The 17,536-nt window shown below is 45.1% G+C and overlaps 1 protein-coding gene across 1 annotated transcript; it reads right to left on the minus strand.

The window, feature by feature from the left end:
* Positions 1–2,759: 2,759 nt before the first annotated feature.
* On the minus strand, positions 2,760–17,093 carry cdk12 (cyclin dependent kinase 12). The gene is made up of 14 exons (XM_022739316.1): positions 15,129–17,093; positions 13,237–13,923; positions 11,540–11,719; positions 11,309–11,448; positions 11,051–11,221; positions 9,728–9,917; positions 8,558–8,614; positions 8,158–8,259; positions 7,795–7,872; positions 7,580–7,696; positions 7,353–7,484; positions 6,942–7,153; positions 5,978–6,400; positions 2,760–4,340 (listed from the first exon to the last, which is right to left on the minus strand). Exons 1-14 carry the CDS (start codon positions 16,307–16,309, stop codon positions 3,934–3,936), a joined length of 4,077 nt encoding a protein of 1,358 aa, XP_022595037.1. The 5' UTR covers positions 16,310–17,093; the 3' UTR covers positions 2,760–3,933.
* Positions 17,094–17,536: the final 443 nt, after the last annotated feature.

Raw genomic sequence — 17,536 nt, forward strand, 5'->3', positions numbered from 1 at the left:
CCACCCCCCCACCCCCACACACACACACACACACACACACACACAGATAATACCTGGGCATTTAGAGTAAGAGATTTACAACTTGTTTTAAAGAGTTAAGTAAGAGATTTTTACTCGTGCAGATCCTACTTTTTACATTTTCAAACTGAATATAGAAATTTATCACAGTAACTAGTAAAAGCCATAAAAATGAATGATGGAATTTATGGAGCGCTTCAGCTGCAAAGTCCATAGTTATGTTTCTTCTGCAGAACCCTGCATCAGTCACATCTCATCCTCAAACTGTGCAGTTTTGAATGTTAACATGGCGTCGAGTTAATAAATCTCAGTCTGAACCCTTCAGTGTTTGTTTGACTCAAACGCAGGATTAAAGCTCTTACTTTTTTTTCCCCTCCTCAAAGGCCACTCAGCGTTTGCCCATCACTCCCGTCTCCTCCGTCTCAGCTTGTCCTCGTCCTCTTCTCTTTGCATCCGTTGCGAGTTTGCTGCCAAATTAAAATGTAGCACCAGTTGAGGCAGTTTTAAACAGACTCCTACATTGTTCCCTGCTGCAAGCTGGAAAAGGATCATGAAAACTGTGGCATGGAAAGTTTGAGCTTGAAAGCAGCATCTGAAAGGTCACTGTCCAGAGCTTTAACCCAGACGGAACAGAGAATAAACTACAACTGGCTGCTGACAGCGTCGGCTGGTGGAACAGACATTTCCTTTGCTCAACTTTCATCAGCATTTTGCCTTGTGGCTGGTGTGTATTTAGGCAGAGGGACACACAATCCTAAGTGCTCTTTGTAGTCAGTCGGGGTCTTGGCAGATGTGTGATGCGAGAGCTGGGTTCATCATTTTACACAATTTTAGAGGGAGCCGCTTTTTGTTCAAGGTTGCCAGATTTCCCATCGTAGAGAGAGAGGGCATCCAACTGCTGAGATTATGGTTAAGTACATTGTAGATTCCAAATCTGCACTCTAGCAATCAGCTTGCACAGGGACTGAGATAATTGGACCGAGCAGTGATACAAAAATACACTTTCATGAATAAAATCTGGCATAAATTGACTGGACGGCACTGTCAATCAATTCCCTATTTGTCTGGAAGTCCACCAAAAATCACTGCAGCTGACAGTCGAGCGACGGCATCCAAAATGGAGGCTCTGCTTTTTTTGAATGCCGCCGTCGCCGGTCTCTGCCATGGCGAGTGTGTGCTTCATACTGGCAGCATGGCACATTTATGGGCATTCCCCATAAGGTGCCTTTCTGATTGATGGCACAGCCTCGTGCACCTCCCTCTCTTCACTCTTCAGTCCTGATTTATTCGTCTAGTCTCTGTGACTTGGCACCGGCATTGCCCACTACTTCTCGTGTGGAAACTCCCTGCGGGCACATTCACTATTATTTGGAGTCCCGATGGGCGAAAGCATCAGACGGAAACATACACGTACACACACACACACGCACGCACGCACACACTGCGGCGTCTCATCTCACTCACACTGGGCCTGTGCTAGAGGGCAGGTGAGCCTCCCACTGCCTTCACTCTGAAAGGATCTCTCACCCAGAGGGCTCAGCTGCTTGGTGGGCCAGAGGGGTAAGCGGCTCTGTAAGCCTGCCAAGTGAGGAACTGGTCTGGGTATGCATGAGGCCAATCCTGACACACACACACGCACACACACACTAACAGTCTGCATGAACCTTGCAGGCTTCTGCCTTTGCCAATCTGCAGTTTATGATCCTTGTCTGCCTGTCAGGATCTTCATAAAGAGATCAACCCAAGTGGTGAAGGAATCAACACATAAAGAAGATTGATGCACGGGGAGCACTTCATGTTACTGTCTGACTGGGTCAACCTCATATACTTCACATATTAGGCAGCGTACAGGAAACAATTCATTATAAAAACCTACTGTATTCTACAGTGAAAATTAAACTGCAACACACACACACACACACACACACACACACACACACACATCTATACGAGCTTCCAGCCACGTGTTCTTTTAAAATATAGTTTGGCCACATCCAGACTTGATTTGTAACAACTGTTCACCTCCAACCACGACAGCTCACAAATCATGAGTGTGTAAAAAGAGAAAACTGACACACAACAGTTTGCATGTTGCCAACAGTGACGACATGTTATGGCCATATGCAAAAATCTCATCTCAAATAAGGAACAAGAAAACAGTTTGGATGCCAGGATTAAGCAGGAACCTTATTAAACCTTTGCCATGTTTAAAATGAAATTATGCATGTTTATTTTTAAAGTTGTAATTGTGAATCGTGTGCTTTAAGTTTAGTTTTAATCATTTTACCTGTGCCTCTTGTATGATCAATGACTTTCCTTGCTTGTAATGTCTCTAGTCCAAGTTGCCTGAAAAAATGGAAATGAGGAAACATGAGTTACCAGATCATTAGAGTCTTAAGAAATACCAGAAACCTGATGTGCAACTCGGCCTGTGCTGCAGTTCTTCAACTTCAATCAGGCCTCTGCAGAGAGCTCACTGTGTGGACGAGTGAATGCCTGCCATCTAGTGGCCGCTTTGTAGAACCATTCAGAGACGCCAGGAGAGACGATTCAACTGGTCGCATAACTTCCTTTAATAAACTGAACCAAGAAAACACATATTACAAAATATTTTTTTTCCTTTTTACAGACATGAAACCATTTTCTCCTCCCCTTCGTTTTCCAAAGCAAAAAATGGAAACAGAACCATGGACCGTTTTTTTTTTTTTTAAGTGTGTATCATTTTCTTTATGTAGAAAATAACTGCACCAAAAAAAAGAAAAAAAAAAAGAAAAAAAGAAAAAGAAAACTTTTACTGCACAAGTTTGCAGGGAGGCGAGGAGCAGACGAGGCTTTCAGAGCCCACCAGGAAAAAGCCGTAAAAGTCAGTTTCTGAGTGTGTATGTAGGTTTCTATCTTTATACGTCGACTAGCAGGATAGCTTGTGTTTCATGGAGCAGTCCATCAAAATGTAGTGGTTTAATTCATATCTCTGACATTAACATGAGCACTACAGGCTTAGGTTTGTTACAACATAGGGGTTTTCTGCATGTAAAAGACGGAAAGTCTTTAGGTGGGCTGAGAACGCGGCGCAGATCAGCTGGGTTGATGACAGATGGAATATATTGTGGAACAGCCTTGGCGTAAGATAAAAAAAAAAAAAATGCAGTCCTGCAGATGTACACTGTTGTAGGTGCCATCCAAAGCAGAAACTTCCAAACTTCCCCACCAGTCCGAGATCATTCAGGGGTCGCTGGGGGGGGTGCGGGGTCACAAAAGGAGGCACAAGCTGAAAGCAGGGGAGCTAGCCAGCAAGTAAGGTTCAGCGGGAAACTCAAGGTCCTCCAGTGTTCCTATCAGTGTGCTCACAGCCTCAAATCTACCCATACACAGTATATCAGCTTCAGCTTATCTGTCACAGACGCCGCTCCATCACAGAGCAGCGGACGATGACTTGATTCCCCAAAACACTGATGACCTTGTTAAAAGTGGGCACTGCAGTGGACACGACAATCATTTGTTAAGGGGGGGAAATAAGGAGACCAGCTGCTTTCAAAGTTGAGTGTCACCTGAATGGCACTCAATTTGGAAGCTAAACTTCATTCAAGTCAAGACCTTCAGTTGAGAGGAAAGAGCAAGGGACCGGAGGTGGTGACTGTCCCTAACTGGACTGTTATAGGTCAGAACCAACCCCAGGTCCAACCAGTCCCACCAACACAACACATGACAGCTTGTTCAGAGGGCGGCCATGTTCTCGACCAAAACTGAAAAGACCCTTAATCTCTTTCTTTCAGACATTCACATTCACAATCTTTGTTTCAGCTTTCACTACCTGCTCACTCCCTCTGCCTTTCCCTTTAGGCCAGGGTTGCTGGAGCCATCCCATGATACCTGGGCGATACCTGGGTCTATCTCACCCTGGGGGGAGGCTTGGGGTCAGCGGGCAGCTCCGTGGGAAAAACGGAGGTCCTGGTCCTTAGGGAACTGTGCTGCGGTGGTGGGAGCAGCAGTCACCAGTCCCGCTGGGGCCTCAGCTGCAGCAGAAGGTTTAGGCGGAGAGTCTGCGACCCAGGGCGGCGGGGGCTGTCCCCGGGCCTTGGCGTCCACAGCCGGAGAGGGGTCCTTGCTGCTCTGAGAGGCCCCAGCTTCCGAGTCCTGCTGAGAGATGAGCTGGAGCAACGCGGCCGCCACGGCGGGGCTGATGTCCTGGCTAGGTTGGGTTTCTGAACCGGCCTGAAGGTGAGGCGCAGGCGGAGGTGGCCCGGGTGGAGAGGGTGGACGCTGCTCACAAGATGGAGGCACCTGGTTGGCGCCAAGCCGTTTCTTTTTGGACACTGCGCCATCTGAAGGAGCCAAACAGGACAGAGGACAACATGTTAGACATCAAGGCATATCTGGCATATCATGTTTCATGTCAACATGTGGACTGTCTTTACATGAACCTTAGTTCGGTTTCTACATCTGACAATTATCAAGGAAAGTAAAAATGTATTTGTATCAAACGGGCCTGACATGGAGTTACACCATGTTGACATTCTCTCCTTCACCACAAGAGGGAGAGCAGGGCGCTCTAAGTGCATGAAATACATTTTAGTGCAATTATAAGGGCTTACATGAAATATCCGTCAGTACTGCTGCCACCAGTTGACTTTCATGAACCTACAGTCACTGTGTAGATGCTGCACAACAAATGCCACAAATATTCAGAAGGTAAAACGTTATATGTGGCCTATGAAAAATATAGAACCATGCCCCTGTTCAGGCTCGGTGAATCTCAGTGTTGATTATAGAAAAAAATACCGGTTTAATTCTAAGTGGTGTTTATTAAATACAGGAACATTTTTTTTCAATGCACTGATGCGAAACTAAACCAAGAGGTAGTTGCCTTAAATGAAAGGAAAAATGTGGGAGAAAACATTAGGAGGAGCATGTACAGCTGGATAAACAGAAAGGGTGACTTATGTAGGAGAATTTAAGTATTGTAAAGGGCAGGACAAGTTTGCTCAGCCAGGTTAGTGTATTTTTTTCCCCTTTACTACAGCAGGCCAACAAGGCTGCAAGGGTTTCAGAGGCCTCGACAGGATAAATAACCAGAAGAAAACAGGACTGTTACCATTCCAGTGTCAGCAGCAGAGTGAACAGTTTTATTCAACTTGCTAATCACATTTTTTTTTTTTTTATCTAATATCTGAGTCAGAGTGAACAGTTGAAAACAAACAAAAAGAAAATGTGTGACAAAACCAAAGTTAAAAGAAACACATGCAGGTGAGGTCTAAAAGATTCAAAACATTTATTTTTCACTTGATAATTTATTAGACTTTCTTCATAAAAAGGCTGACATTACAGACTGTTTAAAGCAACATCTTTTACTGTGACGAATCCATGACACCTGCTTTATAATGAGAATGAAGTGAGGAAGGAAAAAACATGTGGAAAATGGGACAGATACAGAAACAAAGACTGTGAGGGAGAAAGGAGGAAGAGAAACGTGGAAGGGAACAATACAGTGTGAACCTTTCTTTTCACTCAAATGAATAAAAACTACACTTTCTTCTGGTTTATTGAGTAGACAAGAAAGAGATGCCCATGTGCACCAAACCTTTTGACTGGTTACCAGGGTCACATGAAGACAAACACTAGACAGACATTTTGCAGGTTTTTCTTTTGCATGTTTTAGTATGTCGGGTGGTGAAAGGGACAATGGTGAGCGTGTGTTTTTAGGAATGTCAGGGATAAAGGAGGGGGGGAGGGAGACTCATGGTAAGTCTAATAGCCAAATTCATTTGGTGAATTTTTTCATTCTGCTGATTTCTTCAGGTAGTCTAACATGTGATTAGTATATAGGAATCTTTAGAGCCAAAGCTCAGTCAGCTTCTGTTTGTTCTCTGCCCTGTTCTCCTCATTCTTGCAGTCCCCAGTGACTTCCACCTGACCCTGGTTCCCCCGTTTTCCACCCTCTAAAGACTAAACCCAGACTTGCCCTTGCGATCAGTAGTAGAGGCGGACGAACCGCGCGTTAGTGCCTCCTCTGATTGGACGCCATTGCTCTCGTCGCCTTGCTCTTCGGTTTGAGGCTTGATGATGTGACCCAAAATGAGAGCCAGCAGGTTGGCCTGGTCTTCCTGGCTGAGTGGCGGCTCCCCGGACGTCGGCGACGGCTCCTGGGGTTCAGGAGGTGGCTCCGGTGGCTGGGACCTGGCAGCAGGCTGGGCCTGGTCCTCTTGAGCCCCCTGGTGGTCAGAGGCCTCACTGAGGGCAGACAACGACTGGCTGAGAGTCTCTGGGTTGGAGAGGTTGAGGAGCTGGGCTACCTGGGGTAGACTGAGATCCGTCTGTCCCTGGAGGAGGTTCAGCAGCACTGCCAACTCTGTCTGGTTCAGCTGCTCTGCAACAGCTCCCAGGCCTGAACACACACATTCACACGGCCAGAATTCAAACTATGAGAAAGCAATACGGTGCAAACAAAAAGGTCCACCAACATTTCCTCTACATGATTCAAAATTATGTCTCACTTCTGAGCAGTGCAACTGTATGTCAGTATACTGCACTCCCATCTTTGCCAACATGATGCAGCTTTGCTAAGAAAGCATAGTAATTACAGGACAATCAGAAAACACTGCAATGATGAGGTGCCTCTGTGGCTTTGGGGTTAGGATGCCAACCATGAACCACAACATCCCCAGTTCAAATCCGGCCAGGTGTTGCAGGTCATTCTCCATCCCTTTCCTTCATTTCCTGTCATCTACTGTTGCTCTCTAATACTGATATGACTGGATATCATTTCCTACTTGGCTGCTCATTCCATTAATATTATACAAATGTGCAAACTTTCCACATTTGCCTTGTATTGGAAAAGCACAAACATTTAATACCAGTGTGTCTTACATCCATATGTGTTCCTGGCTCACTACTTGTGAGAGGTTATGTGTTACCTGACAACTCACTCTCTAAGTTGGCTGCGGAGGGTGGTTTTCCCGGCGGGGGCGGCGGGGCTCCGGCCGGGCTGCTTTGGGGCCGACTGTTCTCTCCACTAGACGTCCCTGTCGTGTCTTTACGGGGCACTTTGGGCACAGGCACATCCTCGGGTACACCACTCTGGCGTGCACGCCGTCTCTTCTTACTCCACAGCTCATGGCAGTCCTGATGGTGAGGGAGACTGGGGACGGAGGGGGCAGACATGCCAAACATTTTTTTTAAATGACTACAGTGTGCATTTAGAATATTTATTCACCATCTTCAAATCTAATGTATATCTAATACTATACAGATTAATAAAAGTCAGTATGTTGTTTCTATGTGCTCTAATTGAATGTTATATCCTGATAATGTGAAGCCATAGGCCATGAGCTACTAACTCTGGCGGCGGCATCTTGCTGGGCTCCACATCACAAAGGAAGTCACTGTGGAGAGCCTGCTCTGATGTGCAGCGCCGTGCAGGGTCGAGGGTCAGCATTCGGTCCAGCAGGTCCAGGGCAGGAGTAGGTAAACTATGCAGAGAGAGGGAGGGGGGGGGACATTTTTCAAATGCAAAAACAGAGTGATCACAGCTACTTTCGGGGGAAAGGGCAGCATGGCAACGTACAAGGCAAATTCCTCCCGTAGTTGCCGTCTGTACTGCTTTTTGGGTTTCATGGTGTTGAAGAGGGGAAGTTTGATGACATCAGGCCAGGCTGCAGGACAGGGACTCCCACACAGACGGCTGAAGGAGAGGACACAGGTATGGGGTCGGCGGTTAAAAAATAGGGATGTGATTGAAATTATTACTTGGGATGTTGTGTTCAGGGAAGAGCAGCTTACCTGATGAGCTCCAGCTGTAGAAGTTCCTGGTTGGCCTGGAAGATGGGCTTCTTTTTAAAGAGCTCTCCCAAAATGCACCTGGGCAATGACAGATAACCGGTGGAGGTAGTGAGAAAATGTACACTTCATACTGAGCATATGACGTACAAAACATTTCAAGTCCAGTCAGACAAGACAGTTCAAATCTACATGTATATATATATATATATATGAACTTACATTACATGTTACATACAGTTTATGCTAGAGGTCATGAAGTCTACACCACATTGGAGAAATTATAGAATAAAAAAAAGTTAATAGGTAAAAGAATAAATAAAGTAACTGTGAATGGACACAGGTGTGCTAGAGTGTCATACTCACCCACAGCTCCAAACATCGATGGCTGGAGAGTACCTCTCCTCCCCCAGCAGCAGTTCGGGGGGGCGGTACCATAGTGTGATTACTTTATTAGTGTACGGCCGACTGGGCACAAGGAAAGAGAGGGGGGCAGTGAGGGTCAGCATTCATTCACCCAGCATTTATTCCCCATAAACATCTCAGCTTTAACTAACTAGGATGTCTCTTATGTAGAGACAGCACCACCTAGTGGGCAGTCCAGCTCATGATGAGGTTTAATTACTGCTCCAATCATCATAAACACTTTTAATCATACATTTAAAACCAGGTCTGATATTCACTAAACAGACTCAAGCAGATGAGGCCTCCATATACCGCATACATTCACAAGTATGTACAGAGATGACAAACACTCTCGTCTTACCTTTCCTCTGAATTGTAAAGCCGGGCCAAACCAAAGTCAGCTAGTTTGATCTGACCTCTGAACAAAGAAACACAGATAGCAACAATCTGAGATTAGGAGCAACACCAGCAAGCATGAGGCAACAAGCCGCTGTCAACAACTTGTATCTAACTCTGAGACAGAAGACACAAACCAGACATTTTAGTAGTTCGCATTTGGACAACACAAAATTATAAAACTTGCTATTAGTGAGGATATCGATCGTCTGGATCCAGGTTACTAAAATCTGATACCAGAATCAGTTTAGTGATATTGTAGCTGACTGAAAAATGTCATACATGTTGTATATTTAAATATCTGCTTTGTACATATGTTATTATTATTGTCTCTTTTTTAATTGTCTTTTTTAATATCTTTGTTATCTTTTTATTTATTTTTTTTTAAGTTTTTTTGTATTTGATGTTGACATTTTGCAGTTTTTTGTACTGTCCACTTTGCTGCAGATTTCCCCAATGTGGGACTAATAAAGGACTATCTTATCTTACAAGGCACTTTGAGAAGGTAAAAGCCAAAACAATAAAGCTTCTGGCCAAACTCAGCAGTTACATAGTGCAAATGTCCAAACTCCAGGCATCTATTCAGGGTTAGTTGTACAGCGTAGCTCTAAATGCTCCATAAAACAGCAAACCCTTTTTTCTTCTACTTATTAGCATCTTAGCTTGTGCAGCTCGTTTAGCTCTGTTCACTCATGCATCCTGTGACATTTGCAGATTGGATGCAGAATTGTACTAAGCAACCATCTGTGAGAACCTGCTGTACTCCTTCATTGTTGTTATTTGAAGCGCTCGATTAAATTAGCAGCACTGTAATTTGCTTTGCTGCTGACGCACCTCAAAAAAATTGCAGTCCGATCATTAACGTTGGCGTTCGCCTGCTTTAGGTCTCGAGTTTACCGTATTTACAGACTGCAGCTGCATTTCAACTGTCTGCAGGAATTTTCACAAAGTTGTTGAGTGGATTAGAGGCAGAGAAGTAAACAAAAATAAAAAGTTGATTTAACAACCTGTAGGTAATAATGATATTTCAAAATTCAACTGCAACAGCTGCATTTGCCACAGCAAACACACCACAACACACTCTCCTCATGATAGTCCATTACGCCATCTTGCTCCTGGTGTCCGTGTTACTTACCTGTTGTTGAGCAGTATGTTGGAGCATTTGATGTCTCTGTGTAGGAAGTTGTTCTTATGGCAGTAGTCCAAGCCCTCCATCAGCTGGCGCATGAAGCTGCGGATGTGCTCATGGGAGAACTGGACCAGGCCCGACTCCAGCAGGCCCATCAGGTCGTGGTCCATGTACTCAAACACCAGGTAAAAAGCTCCTGAGACAGAGGGACGACGTATTGAGAAAGTTAGAATTTAAGGGTAAATTATCACCAAGTCACATGAAGCAGAAAACTCCTGAAGCACTGCAAACAGTGATTTTATCTGCCACCGAAACCAACTGCAATAATCACATTACTCCTGGTTTTTACTTGTATGTTGGTATGTTTTTGTATGTTGGTATATGCAATTAAGAGTAAGATAAACAGAAATCTCCACATCTTTCCTGCTTTTCTCTGTGAGGCTGAAGGGTTCCACTACTATCATCATAAATACTTTCTGTCACTGCAAAACATGTTCACATTAGCTGTGTTTGTTAAAAAAAAAGAAAAAAAAAAAAGGATAAAACAGACCTAGATTTTTTCAGTTGTGGTAAATTAACCACCATGTGACTATTTTACAGTCAAAAACCGCAATTCAATGTAACTATTAGGGTACGGTGTGCATCTCTATCAGAATATTCAATATTCAATTCATATTTTCAAACAGATAAACATTCTCAAATACAAACTCAAATTCAATTTAATTAAGTTCAGGTTTGATAGTTTGAACTTTAAATGACTTAATAAAACAAAATAAAACCAAATCTATAAAACACTCAATTTTATTTCATGTAGAAGTTGAAAACAAAATGCAACCGCCCCAAAATGTCTACTGTCAAACCAACAATGGTAACTAAATAATGGGCAGTGACACATGGCGTAGTGATGAACAGGGCACATTGTCCATTAAGTTTTAAGAAGTGTTTTGGTTTCAGCATCTTCTGGACAACATCATGGTTTGGGCTCCAACAACTATTGCTGTGATTTTATGCTGTTCTTTTTTTTATTCAACCATTTTAATGTAACCATTTATCCTGTGATTGTCACTGCAGCCCTGAGCTTTGAGCTCAACAGCAGTGGAAGAACACCCACACCGTGATGACCCTTCTTTCAGACATGCTGCAGTTCTGGCTACAACCGAATCAGTGCTGTCAGAGCTGATGGAAAACATTTCCAATGTGTGATAGATTATAGCCAGAGGTACAGTATGCCTGAAAGTTTCAGACAGGCAACAGCAGCAGCACCACCACAGACTGGCTATTATCTTTCCATATTACCCAGTCCTGACAGATCGTTTCTCACCCTCTTACCTTTGTCCTTTTTAAAGTCAAGTGCATCCTGCTTGTCGGTGACAATCTCCTTCATGTTGACAACACTGCGGTGTTTGAGCTGCCGCAGGATCTTGATCTCTCTGATGGCTGTGATTGGGAACCCTTCCTTTTCATTGTCTAAACGCACTTTCTTCAGAGCCACCAGCTCCCCTGGGCATTTAGAGAAGAGTCATGTTAATCATCTGATCTCTGAATTTAAAATATTCCACTTCCAAATTCCAGATAATATCTTCTTACCAGTGTCTTTGTCCTTGGCCTTGTACACTTGACCATAGGTTCCTTCCCCTATGATGCCAATGATATCGAATTTATCTACACAGCGTTTGCCCCAGTCACTCTGGGTGTGTTTGCGCTCACCATATCGCGGGCAGCAAATCCTGGAAACAACCAACAAGAAAACCGGATTAGAATTGATGTGGGATTAACTAAAGGGAGACAGAAAGTGTGTGCGTAATAAATGAAACTGACTTTGGTCTCTTCTTAAGGGCTGGCTGGGGTAGCGGAGGAGCCTGGCGGATTGGGGACTGTGGGGGTGAGGATTCGCTTCCGGCTAGGGTGGGTGGTAATGGAAGGTCAATGAGTGATGGCCGGCTGCGAACTTCCTTCTCTTTCCTAGATGGCCTCTGAGGAGGGGTGGATTTCTTTGGACTGATGGTGCAAAATACAAAAGAGTGTTAGATAAAAGTGTAATAGTTTAAAGAGAAAGACGAGAAGCAGAAATCAGATATGTACTTGGAGAGGTGCACTCTTTGATTACGTGTCCCAGATCTCCACATTATCACTTAGCTCACCGTTTTATGTAATACAACTGAGCAGGGAAAACCATGCAAGTATAATGATAGGAGCTTTGTGCACGTGATAATCTATAATCAATGCAATAGACAGGCTAGCTGAGTCGCCTACCTTGCTCAAACACCTGACTTCTCTAAACTGGATTCTAAGTTATCAGATGTCTTTGATACCCTGCAGGTAGGGCTGCATGATATGCAAAATCATATTGTGATTATTCTGGCAGATATTGCGATACTAGTCACGATTTTAGTTGGAATGGTCGTTTTTGCATTTTCAATTTTACTGAAAATTTTTACAAACACACCGCTTCCCTTAAGTCTGAAGAATATGATTTCTCTGTAGCACCACAAGGCTTATGATGCTAACAATGCACAACAGTGCTGTGACATATTTTAACTTTTATTAAAAAAATTGCAGGTCCTGCTCCTGCTATTTCGATTATATATCAATTACTTTGTGCAGCCCTACCTGCACATATAAGCAAATGCGGGTAAACTTGCTTAAAAAAGGAGATTGACTCCTTTCACGCTGCCAAATGAGTTTACATTTCTGTTTGGACTGAAAGGACACAGACACACAACTGCAGAGAGCAACATCGTCGAATGTAGATACAGAGTACACTCATGCACACATAGACGCAGACAGGGGGAAAAGAGTGAGCTGCTAGCTGCCGTGCAAACTGGTAAAATGGATCCCTCACATCTCATCCCCAGATTGGTGCTTCTGTAAGTGTCAGAGCCTCCGTGTGAGACACTTCAATCTGTGATCGTGTGTTTTTGAAACTTATTTCAGGGCTGCACTCACTCTTTCTTCCCCAAGCAGAGTGTAGCTGTGATGTTTCTGGTTTAACCCGCGACTACAGCAGAGTCATTTGACCTGGAGCGAATGCCGATTGTACCCTTTCACATTGCAGACGAAAGCCTGATGTTAGCAGGTCTTAATGGGTTTTTTGACCAGTGGAAAAGGGGTTTTACTCTCTCTTAAGTAATGTAGAGCTTTGCCTTACGGGAGTTGAAAGACACTAAGTCCAAAGGGAAATTAGTGCCAATCACAGAATATAAATTAACTGATAATATTAAACTCTATTGAAAAGTCTGATACATTGTCGTGATTCTCGTGTGACAACTTGAACTAAATCTCAAGTGTGGCAGGTCAGAACTGTAGCTGCCAAGTGTGTAGTTGCAGGAAAGTTAATAGGACCTTATGTGCCGCAGTCAAAGATGGGTGGACAGGTTGTTAACCATCAAAGATTTGAGTTTATTTGTGTCGTGTCTTATGATGTATGCACCTGTACTGTTTGCTAGCAAAAGTGGCCCTAATTTAGTGTGCACTGTGGGTCATTCTGTATGTGTGTCACTGTTGGGGGTCCTCACCTGTCCTGAGTGTTTCCCAGCAGTACAGGTGGCAAAGGCAGGGGGGGCAGAGTTGACGTCTTGTGGAGTGGGGTCTGGCGGATGGGGCTTCGTGTGGGACCGAGAGCTGGAGATTTGGCCTGGGATGTGGTTGAGGGTGTTGGAGGCTGAATATTTGTTTCTGCCTGAGGTGGTGGTGGTGGAATCTGCGTGGCTGATCCAGGTGGCACAGGAGGAGAGGGCTGAGGGGGAGGAGGTGCAGGAGAGGAGGCGGAAGAAGAGTGAAAAGGCGCAGTAACTTGATCTTCACCAATGGGAACGTCCTGGGGTAGCTGTGCGGGTGGTGGCGGCGGCTGGGGTTCTGCTGCTGTCGTCGAGTCTCTTTCTGGCTGTGGAGCCTCAGCTTTAGGGGGCCGTGAGGAGGAGCCTGCAGATTTACGTGCTGACGGAGGAGGGGAAGCACCACCACTGGCACGAGCAGCTGCCTCAGCAGCTTGGCGTTCCTTCTTCCTACGGCTCAGCTCTGCTCCTAGGCTGGAGTTAAGCGGCAGGCGGGAGGAGGGAGGGGAGCGGCTAGCTGGCCGGCTGCTGTGGGAACTGGCCCCTGCTCCACTAGAGGTCGTGTGCCTCTTATTACGGGAACGAGAGGAGGAGCGACGGGAAGAAGAGTAGTGCAGAGGGGAGCGACTCCTGGAGCGGCCTGAGCGTCTAAATAAAAGAAACACATTTTTTTAAATTGTCAGGAACAACTCCATAAACAGATTTTTCCTATAAAATAAATTCTACTTCATCTTCCTGAAGTCAGAAAATATGATAAAACATGTTGCTTGCTTTCTGAAAATGATTAAAAAAGGAACAGAGGGCATAGAAACAACCTCTTCCATCACAAAATAAAATGGTTATTGATCACATCATCATGAAAACCAAAACATGCGGGCCTTTTAATTTGCAGAAGTAACAGAAGTTAATATAGTTATATTTTAGCTAACAGTGAAACAACTGTTGCTCTTAAAACTGAAAGACAGATTGGATCTTAAACTTTACAATTAACTGAAGTGTTACAGTTGGTTCTTTGACTAATTTCCTGGTTTACATTTGCTTTGACTCCATTTTGGACACAGACATAGGCCACTGTCCTCATAATGCATACAAGGAAAAATCTCAATAAACAGACAATCAAGAGGCTTTGTATGATGTGGGGAAATATGAACATGGTATTAGACATGGCATTCTAACACATCTTATTATAACCACCAGGTGTCAGGTTGTTTTTTTTTTGTTTGTTTTTTTACAGCTGCCTTGAATTTTCTTTTTGAGAGAAAAGTGGCTTACATCTACGGTACAAAATGAAAGGCATAGATAAGGGATGCTTTGTCCTAACCTCCGGTGTAACCAGAGTCCATGGTTAACTGACATTCTGTACTGCAGATATAAAATAGCCATCACTTGGGTTGATTTGAAGGTGCCTCCATCCTCACATTTTCTCACGTTCTCCCTCCGACCCATTTGTCAAAATTTCCACATGGAGAACATACAGGTACATGCTGACTCTTGTGGAGAACATACAGGTACATGCTGACTCTTGCAGATTCCCTTTTTAACAGCAGATAGTTTAATGGAGGGAGAAGGGGTCTGCATGTTCAACAGGTCTGCCTCACTTAAACAAACACAAGCAACCTGCACTGCGAGTTTTAACAGCCCAATGTGTCAGGACTTTGCAAAAACATTAGCAGATATGGCTTTCTTGGTAAATTGGTCTTCTTTTCTCTGAAACACTCAACGTGGCCTCTGATATTCGACACTTCCCCTGTTTAGGTGAGTGTATGAGTGTGGGTGAAAGCTAACTAAATTCTCAGAACATATTACCCAATGGATTTTCAAGGTTTTAAGAACGCCCTACAGCATATACTCACCGAGACATGGGGCTGGTGCTGGAGGACCTGCGGGTACCATAAGGACTCATGGAGCGTCTCCTTGAATAGGGGCTGCTGTCCCTCTCATAGCTGGAAGACCGGTGCCTGCTGCCATAGGGGCTGTCTGATCTCTGTCTGCTGCGGCGAGACATATCTCCATAAGGGCTGGGGCTTTGCTGAGCTACCCTCCTCCTGGAGTAGCTGTCATCTCCCTGCTGCCCATACCCACTGCCCGGTGGACTCTCACTGCCAGCCCCTCTTCTGGGACTGGGCGAAAGAGCAGAGGTGGTGCCCTTCCTGCGAGGGCTACCCCTACTTGAAGACTTGCCCTTAGGGCTCGACTTGTGGCTCTTGGAGGATTTGCGATGGCTCCTGTCTGCCCGGCTCCTCTGGGAGGAGGTCCGGCTGCCCTCCCCTCGGCCTTCTCTCCGCTGCTGCCGGTCTTTGCGAGACTTCCCTGAGCGGCTGCTCTCCTTGCTGCGAGATGAGGATGTGGAGGAAGTAGTGCTACCTACACTGGTTGCAGGCTGTACCTGGGAAGAGAGCATCAGCTCCCCGCGTTTAGAGTCACCTTCTGGCTGGACCTGGCGTTTGGATGAAGAGCCTGATGAGGCAGCCTTCTCCTTGCTCTTTCCGGAACTCCCTTTCTCACGGTCTTTGCTGCTCTTTTTCTTGTACCCACGTTCCCCATTCCCAGATTCTGTAATTTTATTAGGGTCCTTGGACTTTTTCCGGGAGTGTCTGTGCCCCCTGTTCTCTCTACTGCCACCTTCTCTTCCGATATCGTCCCTATCGTAGTCTGGTGAGGGCTCCAGTCGGTCCCCGATCCCCCGCTCAGAAGGCCTGGAGGACGGTGGGTCCGAGAAAGTGTCCGAGTCGGAGCTGATATCATCGTACTCAACCAGAGGCTTCACCGTGTTGACACCAGGAGGCGCCGTATCGCCGAGGGTAAAATCTTCGGGTCCCGGTGCCGCCAAGGATCCCCGATTATGTTTGGTTGATTTATGCCGTTTGCGTTTTGAAGAGGAAGAGGACATTGAAGATTTTAACTGCACCTTGCCGTCTTTGCTCGTCATGTCTCCCGCAGAGGTATGAGTCGGGGCCTGGGTCTGGTGTGCCACACCGCTGATGCTAGATTCCGGCTTCCTCTTGGTCCCATGGTGTCGGTCCGACCCAGGCATCCCTCACGCCGGCGTCGGTACCACTCCTGCGACTGGGCCTCGATAGTCCAGGCAATTCATTCACAAGAGAACAACAGCTACTCCAAATGCCAAAACAAATGTGTTACTAAGCAGAAACAGAGCAAGAAAATACACAAAATAAACACACCAGGCCGCTCACGTCCAGTCCTCAACGCCAGTTCATTCCATTGAGATCGCCAGCATAGTTCGTCAAAACAGAAAAATGCCACCGTTGTTTTCCAGTGCTGTAAAGTTTGTACTTTGAATTGGTCAGTGAATGAAAAGGATCCCAACCAAACATCGGAGCATTGTGGTGTCGTCTCCGTCTCAATTTAGCTAGCACCGCTAGCTAATGCTCGGCAGCTAGCGAGCTGACTCGTAAAAAAGAAAAAAGTCCCTTTGTGAAAGCTGTCCTTGTCCGGTGCCAAGTTAAGTAAAGGTGTTTTTATTCCATAGAATTACGGTCTTTGCATTCAGAAACAAGCAAGTGCCTTCATTAAAAGACGCTCGAACAAAATGAAAACTTGACCCGGTTGGTACTGTTTACATGTTCCCTTTAATGTAAGTTTTATCCCCTATAAATTCAATATTGATTAGAAATCATAATATTTTCGTGTGCAGTAGATGTTCCAGTTTATTATCAATGGCTCTGGGAATCAACCTGGCCTATATTTAGGGCGATGCTAGTGGATTTAATATCATCCACAGCCCTATCTGAAGGAGACTACAAACGCCATTGTGGCTCCTGTGACTAGCAACTTCTGCGCACGGCGGAATGAACCGGAAGCCGGAGCGCTGTCAGTCTTGGGCGTATCATAGCAACGACCTATCGTGACAAAGAGCCCGCCTACTGTATTCGTGGTGGCGCGACAGCGACGCAAAATGCTGAGAAAGATGCATCAACATGAACAAGTAAAACATTTGTTTAACATGTCAAGTAACAGCGGATGACACATTTGATTGAATTAAAACACACAGCATTGGGCTCACAGGAAATGAAAGGTGGGTTTTAGTTTTTGAGCAGCAATAAAGGAGACGATATTTGCCGCTGCAGGCAAGGCTGGATTACAAACAGGCAAAGCAGGCAACTATCTGAAGGTCCCAGAACTACAGGGCCCTCAAAAGCTCCAAGTTTACTGGGTGTCAGCTGATTTGAGCTAATTTAATTGAGAATATGTTTAGGAATATTTAACACTAAATCACAATCTCAACTGACTTAAGGGCCTT

The sequence above is a fragment of the Seriola dumerili genome, unplaced genomic scaffold (genome assembly GCF_002260705.1).
Source record: "Seriola dumerili isolate Sdu_G_001 unplaced genomic scaffold, Sdu_1.0 BDQW01000044.1, whole genome shotgun sequence".
Lineage (NCBI taxonomy): Eukaryota > Metazoa > Chordata > Actinopteri > Carangiformes > Carangidae > Seriola > Seriola dumerili.

Bases quoted from the DNA above. Each gene is read 5' to 3' on its own strand.
- cdk12 (XM_022739316.1), bottom strand. From the start codon at position 16,309: ATGCCTGGGTCGGACCGACACCATGGGACCAAGAGGAAGCCGGAATCT. The intron at 11,222-11,308 runs GTAAGAAGATAT...CTAAATGCCCAG, and splicing joins GGCCAAGGACAAAGACACTG to GGGAGCTGGTGGCTCTGAAG. The intron at 9,918-11,050 runs GTAAGAGGGTGA...CCTCTGTCTCAG, and splicing joins TGACTTTAAAAAGGACAAAG to GAGCTTTTTACCTGGTGTTT.